This window comes from Bombyx mori, chromosome 4 (assembly GCF_030269925.1).
Source record: "Bombyx mori chromosome 4, ASM3026992v2".
NCBI classification, from domain to species: domain Eukaryota; kingdom Metazoa; phylum Arthropoda; class Insecta; order Lepidoptera; family Bombycidae; genus Bombyx; species Bombyx mori.
The window spans coordinates 775,108-793,746 of record NC_085110.1 but is presented as its reverse complement, the minus strand read 5'-3'; the positions used below and the strand labels follow the sequence as shown (position 1 = coordinate 793,746).

At 36.8% G+C, this 18,639-nt stretch overlaps 1 protein-coding gene and 1 long non-coding RNA gene across 4 annotated transcripts in view; one reads left to right on the top strand and one right to left on the bottom strand.

Annotated features, from left to right (window-relative positions):
- LOC101745917 (uncharacterized) overlaps positions 1-18,639 on the bottom strand; it is a 76,591-nt gene that overhangs the window by 20,373 nt on the left and 37,579 nt on the right. For 2 of the 3 annotated variants that reach the window (XM_038010602.2, XM_038010603.2), the window contains exon 2: positions 566-789. In XM_038010602.2, coding sequence (XP_037866530.1) covers positions 566-789 — 224 coding nt within the window. Of the gene's footprint in view, positions 1-565; positions 790-1,153; positions 1,270-18,639 lie in introns of those variants that run through there. The other variant, XM_062677132.1, reaches the window with a different exon arrangement.
- LOC134201866 (uncharacterized) lies at positions 2,256-5,926 on the top strand. The gene is made up of 2 exons (XR_009977121.1): positions 2,256-2,393; positions 3,233-5,926. It is a non-coding gene; the product is annotated as an uncharacterized LOC134201866 (long non-coding RNA).

The following is an 18,639-nucleotide window of genomic DNA, read 5'->3' as shown; positions in this document are numbered from 1 at the left end:
CCCACTACAGAAGCAGATCTTACCCTTCCTAACTGTATCTGCTGCGGTCATTCACATAGTCTTTCTAGGAATCGTTTTTAATGTCTTCCTCCAGAATGAAATTACCCAAGTACTCTACTCATATAAACGCTATGACATGCCATTCTTTCACTATGAAAGATTTGTGTTAAGACATTATGAAGATCTTGCGCGTTCGCTAAATAGTTGTTTTGGGTTTTAAGAAATTATTAACTCAGAATTTAGGGAGTATTAAACATGTCATTAGATTTAGGACCTTTTCAGATATCGTTACGGCAAGGTTGTAATAATAGTGTTGTATTAGACATATTTTTTTTTTTCTTTTTCACGTCTAAGTTTTCACTCAGGGTTCAAAGAACGACATGGGAGGTCCATACTATTTATACTAAATAATAATAAAAAAATTACTGGATTCAGCAGTTGCAGCATTTCGTAATAAGTGTGCAAAACTATAATGTTCTCCTGTGACTAAGTAAAAATAAAGATAAGAAACCGATGAGATTAAACTGTAAAAGTATAATAGTTTTAATTCAATAAAATATCGAACCTTCGGCGGCGCGGTGGCATGCGCCCCGTCGTACACGTAGAGATGGTCATTGCAATCCAATTGCAGTAGATCGAAATGCAGCATGAACCTCTGGAGGATGCTGTGCGTCTGGAAAGTCACGGTGCAGTCCAGATTCCTCTCGTTCCTTGACCACAGGACACCTCCGTCTAACTTTCTGTATTGACGTTGAAGAAAGTGGTCCTTGCATAGTGATTCCATATAATCTGGGGACAAGCGAAAAATATTTTTATTTTCATTGATAATAAAGTTCATAATTCGAAAAAACAGCAAATGTAATGTATTTGACTGTCCACCCTGAAGTATGTAATCGAAAATATACATCGACACCCAGTACAATAATTAGACGGTGATTATCACAATATTAAAATGTCGATGAATAACATCTCAGTTGTCCGTGGCCCCGAAAACCGTAAAGTAAACTGTCCGAATTGATAAAATGAAAAAAATAAACGTGAGATTTATAAGTAAAATTAATAAAAACAACTCGCAAATACAGAAAAAAAACGACATCAAACAATATTGTTAATATTTCGGAGACAAACAAGAAATACGCAGAAAAAGTCTCACACGTTAATGAGCATATCATTAAAACTCCTCATATCACCAACTTAATGTGCTGAGATATCGAAACACATCCAATCCTTCCAATATCTTTGGCCAGTACCGAAGCCACAAGACATCATTCCAAAATCGATAACCCACAACACGATTCCGCAATATCCTTATCTGTTTTCAATTTACTTTCCCAACAGATCGCGCGATATCTAAACAATTTTAAGCACAATTCATTGATATGACCCATCTTGAGTAATTCTACCTAGACCAGAAGATTAACCTGTTTTTTATGTTTTTAGTGTGGTCGATAATTCTGCGATATTGCTCGTGACCTCAAACGACAAGTTCGAGATTCGACGCTGTGAGGTGTGTTATAATTTATTATGACTATGCTGACGGCCACTTTAAAAGTATTGTAGCTAATCGGCATTGGCAATCAATTAACACTAGGTATAAGGTCAGGAATTAAATTATAAAAAGTTGTTGTTGAACCTCAGCCTCAGCCTTGGTCTGAGTACTCGGGTATTACTGTCCTTGTTGTCTTTCTTTTGTTTTTTTTAATTATTATTATTGTTAAATCTCTGCTGATATATTAATGTAATGCATGCTGTGATTGCCTCTAATTCGAGTTGCAGTTATCAATTGCTCTATACATGTCAATGTTATTTTATGTCTTACTGTAAACCCTGTTGGTAATCCTTAAATAAAGAAATAAAATAAATAAATCGATTGGCATTTTCGATGTAGCAGGGGTTGTATGCGGGTATCTCCGGGTGAAAGCCTTAAAAGACTTCATCTTCATTTATTAGTGACAGGGGTTGTACACGTAGATATAAAAATATGATTAGATTTAACTCCAAATCGCATTATTAATTTAAATGGCGACTGGTCGTGTGTGGCATCGTAAAATATGGATTTTTTTCAGAAATAAAACAAGCATTTTAGTTAGTATTTCATAGAAAAATATTAGTCAACTTTTTATTTATATATTTGTAAATTAGATTAATTAAAGTTAAAAATTACAGTAACAACATCACAAATATTAAAAATGTTTAGTGTACAATTTTCTTATCAGTTCAGATAAGCATCTCCGAGATAAATCTTATTTTCCGCTTCAGTAAAACCGAAGCGTCAGTGATAAGCGGAGTGTTCACATCGCATCGGCTATGTGAGTTTATAAATCGGTATAAATCGGCGGTGCAACTCTTTACTAACTATTGATTGGAATATAAGTAAACGTTTGATCAAAAATGTGAGTAGATAAAAAAATTGTATGATTTGTTAAGTATTGAAATCTATAAATAAACAGGAAAAAGTGCATGAGATCTCATAAAAATCAGACCATGGACATTTGTAATACCACAGGGGCATAACTTAAACAAATATATGTCGTAGCCTTGAGGAATTACTGCTTAGAGGAAGCTGCTCGATTCATTGAAGAAAGTTACTGAAGGATCGCGCATTACTAGGAGATACTTGGTAGAGGTGAATAAAAATCTCTAATAATCAATAGACATGGTAATCTTGTCTTTCTTTTAAACAGTAATGAAAGAACACATCACAATTCTATACATATAAATTACTTTATTGTAGAATTTAGAATTAGGTCGAAACATCCTTTACTCCTTTGTCGTATCACTCTTGTCAGAGCGTAGTCGTCATACAGTATCATTGCTGTGGGCAGATGTTATGCGCCTCACGGGCAATCGCCACTCCTCCCGGTCGAAACAGTATTAATTAAATTGGATTTGTTTAACGATTTTTTTTTATTGCTTAGATGGGTGGAGGAGCTCACAGCCCACCTGGTGTTAAGTGGTTACTGGAGCCCATAAACATCTACAACGTAAATGCGCCACCCACCTTGAGATATAAGTTCTAAGGTCTCAGTATAGTTACAATGCCCCACCCTTCGAACCGAAACGCATTACTGCTTCACGGCAGAAACAGGCGGGGCGGTGGTACCTACCCGTGCGGACTCACAAGAGGTCCTACCACCAGTAAATAGAAGAGATGACGACATAAAGTGAAAGTGAAACAAGACTGTATTGGTACCTGTCGAATACCTTAATCACATAATTTTTCAAATTTCAGGATGAACTACACCATCATAATGACCGTGACTCTGCTGCTGTTATGCTGTGCATCATCTGCGCCAACTCCTAGAATATTCGAGACTCTCGTCTCGGGAATTACCACAGGCCTGGAATTACCAATGAGCATAATAGCTGGCACAGGTGTCGGTACTGGTGCATTACAATTGGTTGTCAATATACATACAGACAGTATGGGTAATATAGAAGTGTTTACTAACTAAGCTATAGATATAAAAGATGCAATGGCGTGTTAAATTATTTGTTGAGCTCTATAGAACTTCTTAATCAGCTGAAAAATGGATATATATTTGGAAGAGATTCATGTATGAAAGAAAAAAATTAATGAACGCAAATTTCCATGCTGTACTATAATTAAGCTATACTACACTATAATATTTAATCTATAATGTTACTCTAGTATGATAAAGAAATTATTTTTTAATTTAAAACCGTAATATCATTTTAATTTGAGAGCTTTGGAACAATTCGTACTACGCCTACCTACCTTAAATTGAATGTTACTATGCCAGAAACATACTCTGAAGCTTGAACAACAGCTGTACTAAGATTCAACACAATTGCAACCAAATAATGACATTACGAGTAATCAGTGTTAGAAAAAAAGATTTAGTAAAAGAAAATGACAGCACCTGTGAACAGCGAATGAGATACAAACCAAATGCACTCATTGAGAAGAACCACTTACACTACAACTAAAACATAAATTATAGACATAAAAGTATGCATGGATGCCATCAGAATAGACCAAAGGACATACCACTATACTAACCAAGCAGCTAGACTGATGACTCTACGACTGAAACTAACAGTCCACAAAACCCAATGAAAGATTGTTGCCCATGATAATGAGACCTTGAGGTATCACATTTAATTTGCTTATAAGGGCAGAGAAGTGGTTTGTAAGCAACCTTCGCCCATTGACATTGAGTCAATAATTGTTAACCTAATATCAAAATACAGTAAATCATTGTCCAGTGAAGAAGGACCCCTCCCGTGTGAGACATTGAGCTGTGAAACTGCTCAACTTTTAATATTAGAATAAAAATTCTATACTAATCTATTCTATACTAAGAAGCTATCCAAAAGGATAGCTTCTTAGTATGAACATATTTTTATGCTACGTCCATGTTAAGGAGCGGACCCTGAAATTCTTATTGATCATTTTACTTTCGAAACTACCTTCCAAATCGTGGGTAACGTCCATGACTAAGTCAAACAGAAACAAAGATCAGAATTATAAATGATAATCCTGTTACTGGAGTCCGGACACCAAAAGATGTAGGCGAAATAAGAGTTGAAAAAATAGATTAAAGTCCCCTTCATACAAGATGGCGAGCTTCATCGCAGCCGGATAGCGGTGGTAGTCTACCCGTGCAAACATGTTACATATTCGAAGGTTTTTTTAAAAAATCATACGTGGTTTAAAACTAACTGGATTGGTAATGAAACTCGAAAAGTAAAACTAAAAAGAAAGAAACAATTGAAAAATAAATCAGAATACTACTTTTACGGGTGATTGATATGGAAGTCGAAACTTGAGGAAGCCTAAAACGTACGTTTGTATCTTGTGATTAATAGCTGAACAAACTATTGTCATTAAGATGCTGTAATCATATGTAACTGTGTGACTGTTAGTATTTTACGTCGTAAAATGTTTCTGACAGTATTTTTGAAGTGAAACTTCTTTAGGCGCATGGGGGTAAAATTTTTACAGAACGTCACGCAGGTATGCAACGGAAGTGACATCAAACTACTATTGAAATTAAGTACTTGTCAAATGTCAGTAGTAGTAGTTGTTGTATTTTTCCAACTGGAAAGGCAAATGTATCATACCATACAGCCTAATAATTTATATTTTTTTGTGAAAAATGTTAATAGGAATTTAAATGAAATGAAAAGAATTTGGAACATTAATCAAATAGCATGAAATTAAATTAGTCAATTCAATTGGCAAAATATTAGTCATTTACAATTTAGAAATCTAAACATAATGTGACTGTCAACACTGAGGTTTGAGATTGACATTTGACAGACTTTTGGCGGGAACATATCTTTCTTTTTCCCTCTCTCTAAATCTCGGAAATCTAAAGTTTTAGATTTGTATAAATATAAGCAAGACTTACAAATTAGTTCGCCAAAAAAGTTTCACTTCTGACATGTGTACTTTGTACGCACGCACTTTTTTTTCATATAATAATCATGTAACGAGCCCATTGTTCCATTAGAATAATCTCTAAAGTTTTTGCCAGTCGTAGGCATTATTTTGTCGTTTATTCTTTACAACTAACATGTTTTTTAAATAAAATACACAATATCAAGAATACTTTAAGACATTATTAATCCTGCAATATCGATTGTTGATCTTTATAATATGTAATTGATATCATTATGAAATACTAATTAATTAGGATTAGGTCGACTAACTTGATCAGTAAGTCCCCCTCATCTCTTTATCAATACTTATTATTTATGTATTGATAATTAAAAGAAAAGACGTGCAATAAATCTAAAGATATCCTATTATTAAAAAACATTTAATCATTTCGTGATATTATAATTGTGTTTTTATCTGATTACTAGTGTTGAATGTTTTTATAAAAAGGACGAGAAGTTTTGTTAACGAAATCGCTATCAGCCGGTTCGACATTCTTAATAAAACATTTTGTAAAAAGGAGTGTTTTTATTAAATTAGTTATTCAAGAAACGAAGAGAATCTTTGGAAGTAGCTATGGTCTCTTCCTTCTCATCCTGGTTCCACGAGGTCTGGTTGACACAACTGATGCCATGTCGGTGTTTACAAGGGCCATAATACAAACTATTTTCTTTTAGATGTAGTAATCTTTACCATACGAACTATGACAAATGCTTTGAAAATTGCTTGTGTAGCGTGTTGATTGGTGGTAATCATAATTATTTAACAATTATAATTTGTATTAAAAGAAATTTTATTAATATAATTATATCCATCCAACCAACCAACTCTGGTTAGAAAGAGTTGTTGCTTACTTCGACAATAAGAAGGTTGCACTTCTTCTTTCCAACTTTCACTAGGAAGGTTGAATTACTTAATAATACAATGATATTATTTTAGACCGTCTTCTGTAGATCTTCTTCCAAATTTCGGCTTCGTGCCTCAAGGTGGCTTGTAATGTTTGGGTAACCACTAACACCAGACTACTTTGAGCTTATCTTTCCAACTACGATAATATAAAATACGTCAAAGCAAAGTGGCAGCAAGCTATTGAAAATAATTCACAAATAATAAAATAGTGTTAATAACGTTATCATTCATATTAGAATTTATTTGGAAATGCCGTGCCACGCAGTAAGCAGATAATGTTTTATTCAAATATTTATGACATATTACTTGTTTACACGCTTTCTTCAGAATTTAGGTAGTTAGTAATCAATATTTTAGCGTAACTTTTTACTAGCGTTATGGACAAAGGTACACTTAAAAATTATTGGTCCCCGATTTAAGGCAAAAAACGATACGGAGAAAAGAGCAAGCCCACAATTCCTTTTTTAAAATACAATCAGTGCTGCAAACCCAATTTCCGTTGAGACATAAATCATCTTATTTTTGATTCAGACGACTCAAATCTCAAACCGGTTATCCGGGTAATCAGGTTACGTCCATCTTGAGTTGCCCCGGAAATGAGCTGAGCAATATCTTACCCGGTTTAATTGGATGTCGGCAGTTAACAGTCCTCGCTGCGTAATTGCGATTGTTACTTTGGAGCCCCGATTCTCAAGTGCTCAGGTAATTATACCGTACCTTAGTAAATGGTTCGGCTATAACTCAAAGTAAGCCTTCTGAAAGTAATTGGATTTTGCAACAGATTGTCAGTTTCATTACCATCATGGTAATTACGAAATCTACTTGACCCCTGCAGTGAACTGGCCATAGAGCATGTTCAGTGACAGCAAAAGGTCCTATGAAGGTACAACGTTAATTAACTAATCAAAGATTGCTTTTGATTTCCGGCTTGGTCAGTAGGACGGTGATATGATTGAGTCACGTCGCTGGCATTACACTGGCTGGCAGGTACAGGTAAAACATCTAACTGCTCGTGTCGAACGACGCATCTAAATTTTGGTTCTTCAGGTAAAAAGTCCCATTTATTTTGGTCTGGATGTAATTTTGCATACTCTTGCCCGCACTTGGAATAACATCATGCTTTCTTAGTAGCTGGGTTGTCACTGAATGCCGTCAGTTTTCCACTCAAGGTTCCGATCGCCATCAAAACGATAATACCACTTGCCACAAATTTCGTCAGCTTGCTTCGTGAGATATCGGCAGTCGATGTGGTTACGACGGCCTTCTCAGACAGCGAGATATGTAAGGCCCACTTAATTGAAACTCCACGCATCCCAGTATCCCACTACGAACTTAGGTCTGAGATCATGGACCCTCCAGTAGGTTTTTATCATCGACAATGCGCAGAACGAGAGTGCGCCCTTTACATAGGTCATTCATTACCAAACGAAGATTTAGCCTCTTGCCTATTTTAGCTGGAATTTAATATCCTTTTCGAATACAATCATTGTTACAAAACAATTGAGTCTTCAGCATCGTCTGCCTTCACATCACGATACAGAATTGTGAGCTTGTTTAACTCTTCTATACAAAAAAATTGAAGCTCAACTTTTAAAGAGTTTCACGCTATTACGTATGTATACGGATATCATTTTCTACAAATGAGTCGAAAAATCGTTTTCCGGCAAAAAAATCAATACCCTCTAAAAGCTTCATAACATTCTCAAACATCATTTGAACTCACACAAAGTGAGATTATGTTCCGTTCGTCTTGAACTGAATACTGTAATCCCTTAAGCTTCGGAGTTTGCCGGGCGGGTACTCGGAAAAAATTGGGTCGACTCACCAGAGGGGTCTCAGAAAAACTGGGTAAGTATGAGTGACATCTACCGAATTGCTTTCTAACTTAATTATGAGTAAAGGCCTCTTGAGACTCCTGTACTATATTATTGGCACGCTTAGACAGATGAGCGTGACGTTTATCCTAAAACGAGTCTCTATTATTTCTTTGCCATTAATGCATTATAGCCAACAAACAGACATGGCTATGATTGGCAACTATGTTGCAACTGTTACGCGCTGGGATTCAGGATAAATAAAATTCCACCAAAGCATAAACTAAAACCAGAATTCAACACTTAGAGCACTTAAAACACTTCACAAACTGACTGACTGCGTGCCATCTCTGCAACGCTTTTATAGCCGATCCCTAGAATTATCTAAAATATTCCACACATCTCTAGCATTGTGTTTCCTCTACCTGACAATAGATGGCGTTGTACTTCTCGAGCATTTCTAGGTGCTACTAGGTCCTTTGATATTCGTTCGACTTTTCGGCGATAGATGGCGTTACTCTTACCGGCGTAACACAACGATTGGTATTGTCACGTAACTTCATAACTGAATGTTGTTTGATTAAGAGTCATAAGTGCCGGCTTTAGACATGCATACGTAATGGTGAACGGTTACAGTTGCTTCTGGATCTCACTAATCCCTTGTTCGAAGCAGCATACGTCATAGCGTTCAGCAAATACCAAGATAGACATTCCGGAGCCGAATGCTCCGTGTCAGAAATCATCTCTTAAAACGAAACATGGATGAACATAGTAATACCTACCGGATAATAAGAATTAATCCTGCTCCGCTAGCGAAAGGTAAATAGAACATAAAATATAATTAAATACCGTCATTCTTATTATTAAAGTCCGCCCGATTTCAACCGTAAACCTTAACTCATATACTTACAATGCAATTTCCCCACTTTAACAATAACTTAACCACCTCAGTATATGTTTAAACCATAAAGTATCACTACATATTTTGACTAACAACATGTAAGCTGGCGCCCTGAACTACTTCTTATCAGCATGGCACGCCCGGTTACATTAAATCCCAGGAAAATCCATTAAAATTTTAATCAATTCGGTAACCGAAAACTTCGTATTTCCAATCCTCTAAAAGTAATCCTTAAAGGATTCATGTAATTTCAATCCAGTATTATGTACTACAGACTGAGTGATTCAAAGGTTTACGATGACGTAATGAAAAATGCTTGATGTATATATTTTTTATATGATAGGTCGTTCAATTTATTTGATACAAGCCACAGCCTATCCGCTGGCCTTATGAATGATTTTAACGCTACATATTAATATTGTTCATTTTGTTTTTCATAATTATTCCTGAGCTACTTTTTTGGAACGAAGTTCCTTATGGGACGATGCGAAGGGATACCCTAACCGGGAAAAAGTGTCCGTAACGTAAGATTTTTTTTTAGTAATGCACACAGTGTACCACTTAACTTTGTAATAACGTACAAATTAGTAATGCACACAATGTACGACTTAGCTTTATAATAACGTACAAAAAATATCATATTTTTTTATCATTAATGGACCACAGTCTCAGAGGGTTCGTTTGCGCAATACACTAACTCTTATGCAAACAACCGTGAATGAAGTGTACCACAATAAGTGCGCACGTTACCGAATGACCATGGGTTGTTGCGAAGCCTCCAGTTTTATTTTCTTTATACCTCGAATAGAACTTAAAATTTATATTTTTATAATAAGGAACTTCGTTCCTATCCGGTGTCCCACGTCACCACACACCTTTTTTTTATTGTCAAACAGGCAGACCAGCATACGGCCCACCTGATGGTAAGCGGTTACCAGCGACGGTATCATGGAAGGTACCATGAGCGATCAGGGGCGTCAGGAATACCAGGTGCAGAGCCAAGCCGCTGCCCGCCATTGAGTACTCTCCGCAAGCCTCGTTGCTTGTTATATTTTGCTACTTGTTGTATTTTTGTAAATGCGATGTTAAATTCGTCGTAGCAAAATTAGTAAATTACCATAATCAGTTGTAGAGCATATTGTAGGCCCGCACGGGTAGTATCACTTAGCATATTTACGTTATCTCTAAATTTAAAATCTCAAATTGTTACCTTTCGCTATAAAAAAAAACACGCTCCTTAACCTCCTTCAAGAATTCCGCCTTTTTTAATTTAAAATCGGTTAAAAAGTCAACAAGCCGTTCAGTTGTTTCTCAATAATTTTTTTATTATGGCATCGAAGAGTAACCAAGCTCATTGCTCACCAGGTCCACCATAGACAAAGTGAGTATTGACCATCACCTTGAGACATGAGATTCAAGTTTTTTTTTATTGCCCTTGTAGGCAGACGAGCATACGGCCCACCTGATGGTGAGTGGTTACCGTCGCCCATGTACTTCAACAATGCCAGAGGCAGAGCCAAGCCGCTGTCTACCGCTAAACTCAATATAACGGCTTTCCTACCGAACGAAACATATTAGTGCGCGGTAATAATAAGTAGGTCTGTGGTATCTACCTGTGCGCGATCACAAAACGCTCTACCCTCCCCTGTGTCTTATTGATATATATTGTTTTACTGGTGGTAGGACCTTTTGTGAGTCCGCACGGGTAGGTACCACCGCCCCTCCTCTTTCTGCCATGAAGCAGTAATGCATTTCGGTTTGAAAGGTGGGGCAGCCGTTAATACTGAGACCTTAGAACTATATCTCAAGGTGTGTGGCGCATTTACGTTGTAGATGTCTATGGGCTCCAGTAACCACTTAAAACCAGGTGGATTGTGAGCTCGTCCACACACCTAAGCAATAAATAAATAATAATATATATTTCTATAATTATATAGACGACGATTAAAGTAACGTTAATAACAGTTTTAGTTTGAGGATGCCGTTAACATTAGAATCTGGGTTGCTTGAAATAAACAAAGTTATTTTAGAAAGTATCCTTAGTAAAATTACAATGTAGCAAAGGATAGTACATTTTTCCAATATGATAGTGCAAAAGGTAGTATATTTTTATCATAGTAAGGCTCGAGATCCTTGTCGAAACACCGTCTCATATCATTGGAATACGCACTGTAACTTCACGAGAGTAGATAGGGCTGGAATACCAATCGAAGTGCCGTACAAACACAACATACATAATTTGGTACATATATTATTTAAATAGATAGAATAAAATTGAATCTTTTTTCATAATTTGATATCAAACATTAAGCAAATAAAATTCCCTGTTTATTTTCTTGTTTAAAATGTTCGACATTGTATGGATATCTTCCTATACCTAATTATTTAATTTGAAATATTAATTTCGAATTTGAATTCATTGCCTAGCATAATCTTGATCTACTCCATGATTATAATCATAGCTGCATAGCATTGAGTTATGCCAAAATATTTAGTTTGTAAGCTAAGAACGCCAGACATTCGTAATAAAGCTTACATAATTGCAACATAAAAATACACTGGTACGAAGGTATTAAATAAAAAGTCTTTACATCGGATAATGTCTGGCCGTGTCTCATCCTAAGCGTGGGGGGTAAGGGGTATAGCCAAGGGTATCGACCTGCGCCATCACGGGTCGTTCACCCCTCGCCCCTCGTAGCGGCCTACGCTGTAGAATCGTAGCGACGTAGCCGTTCCTTATATCCGCGGCTCCTTGATATTAAGCTTTTGTATTCCCTGTTGTATACGTAGCGATCGCGTTTTGAATTTAGGCGTCTTCCAAAGCGACTGGTTTTCAAATTGCTGTATTTTAAAACTATCTACTAAACTAAAATATTCATTTAAAATAGATACTTTATGAATATAAATACAATGAATACAATGAAAGAATAATTGTAATAATGTCTATTTGACGACGCCTTTACAAAGGATTTTCGGTTGGATTCCTATGTACGATTCGTATGTACGTACGTACCGTATGGTATTATTTTAGTGTATGTACGTACGTAATATTTTTTACAATTTTTGTCTGTCTGTCTGGCTGTTTTTCTGTCGTCTGTTTGTTCCGGCTAATCTCTAGAACGGCTGGACCTATTTTGACGAGACTTTCGCTGATAGGTAGCCGATGATATAAGGAGTAGCTTAGGCTACTCTTTTTAGACTAGATTTGGCCCGCGGTGTCACCCGCGATACAACAACAACCGTAACATCGCGGGACTCAGCTATCCATAATAAAATTTCATGTTTCCGAAGCGAAGCAAGGGCGGGTCGCTAGGTATAAATAAATACATATCTACAAGAAAAATCTTAACACTAAAAACGTTTGAGAGGTTTTTCAAAAGTCAAATTTTCAAATTACACAATATTCCTACAACACATTTCAACGTAATTCGAGCTCTGCTTATTGTTATTTAGCGAGGTGTAAAGATGCGAGATATTATTTTTGATCTCCCTTTGTTTAACGAAATCAAAAGACTTGTATTTTGTGAGTATTTTAATTTAAAACGCCATTCATACAGATGAAAGATTTATATTTTTTTATATTTTATATTTTTTATGTTATTGCAATCTTCATCATCATTCCCAAGATGTATAATATTTTGACAATGGACTGTTACCACGATCTCGTTGTCTCTCAATAAGATAAAAAACTTTCTATGATTATGGCTAAAGACGAATTATAAGTTTAAAAAATTAGAAGTAGCTTAGGTTAGCGTTTAAAGATTAAAATAACATGGATAAGTTCTGGTAAGGAAAATAAATTACGAAGGTACGTACGTGGGTAGGCTAGGCTTTGTTGTGACTGACTCAGGCTGATAATATTGCGGGGAGCACGTGCTTTGCCTCGAGAAGGTCAAAAATTGCCATCAAAAGAAAATAGTCCGGTTCATGAATTGCAGTGGTGAGTTTATTACAGAACTAGCGACCCGCCCTCGCTTCGCTTCGGAAACATTAAAACACACATGAAACCAAAAAAATAAAACAATTTTTTTTTTTTAAAAAAGTAGCCTATGTTCATCAGGGACAATGTCGGCTTCTAATGGAAAAAGAATTTTTCAAATCGGTCCAGTAGTTTCGGAGCCTATTCGAAACAAACAAACAAACAAATCTTTCCTCTTTATAATTTTAGTATAGATCACCGCTCCATTTCCCCACTTTCGCTTTGAGGAATGCTCATCAAACATACTGTATGAACACTTTATCTTTCCATTAGAAATTAATCTGTCTATGTAATAAAACATAATTAAAAGTATATTCTATCAGTACTCAATATAGTAGGGTTATATGTGGAATACTATTATATTAGTAGGGGGGGAATTGGCATTAAGGGGGATATATTAGTAGGGGTGGGAGGGGGGTATTGGCAATATCGGGAAGCAGCTCCTCTGAACACAAAAATATCAGAATAAACCATGAAAATGTTACAGACCATTTCCACGTCTCATAAAGCCGAAAGGGAATGCTATTCTCAATCACGACAAATTGAACAATAATTGGTCGTTAACAGCCAATAGCTGCTCCCTTTGTTCCAACGTATTTCCCTATTACCTAAGCCGTATTTAGGACTTGATGTAGCAAAATAATGTTTTAATATTTTATAAGTTACTAGCTGTAGCCGTCCGCTTCGCTGGGCATTTAAAATTAACATTATTATTTCTCACTCCCGCAAAGATTCTCATAATTAACGCCCCCGCAAATGGTGTAAGGAGTCCAACACTCATATAAATATTATCCTATCCATTAAGTACATGTATTTTCTACATGGATACCAAGTTTCCAGTCAATCGGATGCATGGTTCAGTAGTTATAACGGAACATCCGTAAAAAGTACTGTAGATTTATATATTAGTATAGATTTTTTCTTTGAGTTAAAGTAAATAAATAGGAAGGACCAAAACCATTTAACTTGTCGTAAAAGAATTCAGGAACGGCCAATATTAGGTGTTTTTTTTATTTGATCTTGTTGGCAGACGAGCATACGACCCACCTGATTGACTGGTTACTGTCACTCATGGACGTCAGCGATGCCAGGGGCGGAGTCAAGCCGCTGCCTACTGTTAAGTACTCTTCACAAGCCTCATTTGAAGAAGGACATGTCATAGCGCTCGGGACACCCCGTGGAGGGGGGAGCTCATTCCAAAACCGGACGGTACGTGGCAAAAGAGATCTCTGAAAACGCAATGTGGATGAGCACAGTAGTATGAAAGAACTCTACTTCGGTGGCGGGCGGTGGAATGGTGCGATACTTATAAATATCACAAAGCCAATATTTCCACCAACCGTAGGGTCGAAGTCCAATGATTGTTTTTAAACAACGGCTATCGTAGCCACCAGAACGCACGCCTGCTTTTAAATGGGACTGTGCTGCCTAGTCACCTCGCCAGTAATTACATACGTATTTTACGTATTTTATGACATAGTCAATGTCATATATTTTTTATAAATAGCGTAAAAGTAGTTCATATATGCAATCTATCCAGTATCGAAGTGTAGTAGTATCGGGTAACTCTGAATCTATACTGCAATATTCTCCAAAGATGCTCAACTTCTCAAATCAATTATTGATTTAACGAATAATACATTCATGGCCTTCTGATGCTTCAAAAAGTTACAATTCTATCATATGAGATGAATACACTCTACTCTTCTAGTTTATCTAGGGATATTAATGAACCAGCAGATTAGACGCGTCTGTGGCCAGTGACGGTGATCAGCTGATTGGTCAAAAGGTTATTGACCCTATTGAACATGTTTGGTATTGACGAATAGTTATAGTTATTATTAATCTCGTTCCAGTCTCCACAACATACGATAAAACCCTAAAAACCTACCTTTGAATCATTAGAGATGGAACAAATTGTTGTACCTCATACCGCGAGGGCGAGTGTATCTATAATTGTTTATCTTTCTTTCAAAATTTAACAAAAACCGTTTCCGTTCTGAAATTTTCTTGTAAATAATTAAACTATCAAGTTAATTTAGCTTAACGTATCAAAATCTACTGTCAACTGAAATTAGAAAATGATATATGAAAAGCAAAGGACTCAACGCTCGCTGTCCCTGTCACTCAAATACAAAACGTAACAGAACCGACAAGAACAAAAATATTTACCTGCGTCGAAATTCAATTTATTATTGTTCTATGTTTATTTTTAGATAGATAGGTTGTTCGTCGTAATGACAGCCCGAAGGCCGTCGCGACTACAAAATGACAGGTTATTCTATTGTCATTTGAAACATCATGCATAAAATAACTACCACACCTGATCGCCGAGCTAGTCGGATGGTTCGGTTTTTTTTTATTACCCTTGTAGGCAGAAGAGCATACGGCCCACCCGATGGTGAGTAGTTACCGTCGTCCATGGACTTCAGCAATGCCTGGGGCAGAGCCAAGCCGCTGCCTACCGCTTAATACTCTCCACAAGCCTTGTTTGAAGAAGGACATGTCACAGGTCAGGTTCACACGGCATTGGTAGGGCCCTAAAATTCCTTGGGCCCGCGATCTGCTCCGAACACTTGCAGATCGTTAAGTCCCACATACCCCGGGCGCCCCCTAGGTGCGAGGACCTCGCAGGTGGTTCCGCCCCCGCCCTACGGTAGATTTTTATTCGTGTAAAAATGAATCAGTCTTCACACAGTTGATAGACACTCTGTCTCGTTCATATACTATGCGCCACTGCAAGCCAAATACGTTAAAAGATCATTCAATTTCCTTGACAAGTCCGTTGAGTATTCGTTTGAACGCATAAGCGGTGCACGATTTGAGTACAAACGATATGTTTTTTTTTTATTGCTTAGATGGGTGGACGAGCTCACAGCCCACCTGGTATAAAGTGGTTACTGGAGCCCATAGACATCTACAACGTAAATGCGCCACCCATCTTGAGATATAAGTTCTAAGGTCTCAGTATAGTTACGACGGCTGCCCCACCCTTCAAACCGAAACGCATTACTGCTTCTCGGTAGAAATAGGCAGGGCGGTGGTACCTACCCGCGCGGACTCACAAGAGGTCCTACCACCAGTTTCACAAGAGGTCCTACCACCGGTTGAACGGTTCTATACTATACACAATGTACGTATGTGCTACTATACATTCGTTAAGGCGTATACTGCAAATAAACGTGCAGGACAGTGCCGTGTGAACCCAGCTTTAGTGAAACCGACTGCCGCGGACTCGGGGTTCGATTCTCGATCGGAATTAATATGTTTACCATAGATATAGTATTTTCTTCGGTACTCGCGAGTCGGAGACATAATTAAGACTATTTTAACCGTAATTAAGCGTTTTTATTATTATTGTAAAATATTATTTCCGGTGTTTGGAATACTTTAAAAACTTTTAGTTTTCTTGGTTACGGACCACTGATTGGAAATAGTATGATGGCAATAAAAAACGTGACATTAAGCCGTAAAATTTTTAATTTATTACAGATATCTGATATTATTCAACATAGGAACAAAACATACTTTTTAATATATTCTTGACACAAAATATCCTAAGGGTCCTAATTAAAACCATAGCTTTGCCATTAAAAGCTAGCAAATACATGGCCCACCGGATGGTAAGCATTTACCGTTGCTCACGGACATCAGCAACGCCCAGGGCGCAGCCAAGCTGCTTCCGACCGCTATTAGGAGGTCGCTTAACGTAGAAGATTTAATCAATAAAATCATAAGCCCAACAAGCTTTGCCGTAGCCAGAAAATATCATGATTAATTAGAAAATAAAATAACATTGTATATTTTCTCGAAATGGCTCATCCCAAAATGGATTTCGGCTACAATGTATTTTTTACGTCGGACATTAATCACGGCCTGTCCCGTTGAGGTTAATTAATCACTCGGAAGGGCCGAGGGTTGAGCCCTGTCGATACCACGCCAACCCCGCCCTCCGCACTCTGATAGGATTTCCTCAATCATCACTCGTTTAGTCTCTTATAAAACAATTTTGTGAAATGTTCCTCCCAACACAGCGCTCAACTACCGTGGAAATGATTTTTTCATCTAGATGTGCCGACGAGCCATGATCTCCAACATCGTGCCAAGTCTAAAGTGAAAATAGTAGTTGCTGGGCATGTTGTGAACCCGCACAGGTTTGTTCCATACTGTTCTATTTCAAAAAATAGAAAAATCATAACACCAATTCATAACACCAATTAAAAAAAAATCAACCTCACTTCCTAAGGAGTGCTTCATTCAGATCTATAAGCTAATGTGACTGCTTAGCACCAGATAGACCGTATACCTGTGCACCCATCAATACAATAAATAAAAAAGTTAAACCGGAATAAGTTGAGGTTCGTGGCCGCCTCTAATAACTTTCTACTGGATTATCCATGTGTATTTTCCCAAGGAAGCCTCATTTAATAAAGACTCTAGATCAGATGACTATGGCTAATTATATGACAAAACAACGATTTCTTGAAACTATTCAATCCCCGTATATTCTACGCTGATAGTATTATGAAAAAATCCTTCCCGGGAACACCAAAAACAACAGAATCAAATTCCTTCACAATAGGATTAAACAAACATATACACAAATATAGATTTTCAATAAAGCGGCATCCATTAGATACTTAACGCCCACTGAGCTTCTCGCCGGATTTTCTCATTGGGTCGCGTTTCCGATCCGGTGGTAGATATTGCGAAGCTAGGACCACCAGTGTTAGCAACGCTCCCGGTTTGAGCCCCGTGAGCTCACCTACACGTCAGAGAGAAGCTGAAAAAGCTTCTCAAGGCTATCAGCATAGATAAGGGGAAAAAAGATACTTAACCGACCCGAACACTAAAGCATCATGTCGATAAAGCAACTTATACCGCCAACTATTAAAAACTTATAGAGCTCATAGATAACGATAACTCTTTGTCATACATTAAAATAATAATTTGCAATAAAAAATACTGTAATTATAAATTGAGATAAAAATCGTATACTATCTTTCAAATTGTACCAAAATACACGCAGTGTGCAAAGTTTCATTAAAGCCGGTTCATTATTTGAGAAGTTCATCGCGGACAAACAACCTGACACGAAACTTTTATGACATATAAATATATTATATATTATACTAGCTGACCCGGCAGACTTTGTAGTGCCTCAATCGATAAATAAAAGACCTAAACCTTTGTATAAAATAAACTTAAAACAAACAAAAGGAATACGTCCGACGGAGGACACATCAGAGGGAAAACAAAATTGTAATTTTTAATTAATTCCAAGCGTTTTCATATTTATCTACCTTTGAAACCTTCTCTGGACTTCCACAAATAATTCAAGACCAAAATTAGTCAAATCGGTCCAGCCGTTCTCGAGTTTTATCGAGACTAACTAACAGCAATTCATTTTTATTTATAAAGAAGATATAGATTTTTAATATATATTATATTTTTAATATATAATATAAAATTATATATAAATTAAAATAGGTTTTTGAATAGATGTCCGATTGCTTATTCAAATACAGCTTACAAAATTTCCAACGAAATAGCGCCTATGTCAGAATCGGTCAAGAGCATGATTCAGTGGTTCGCATATTAGGTCACAATACAAAACGTACGCATCGGA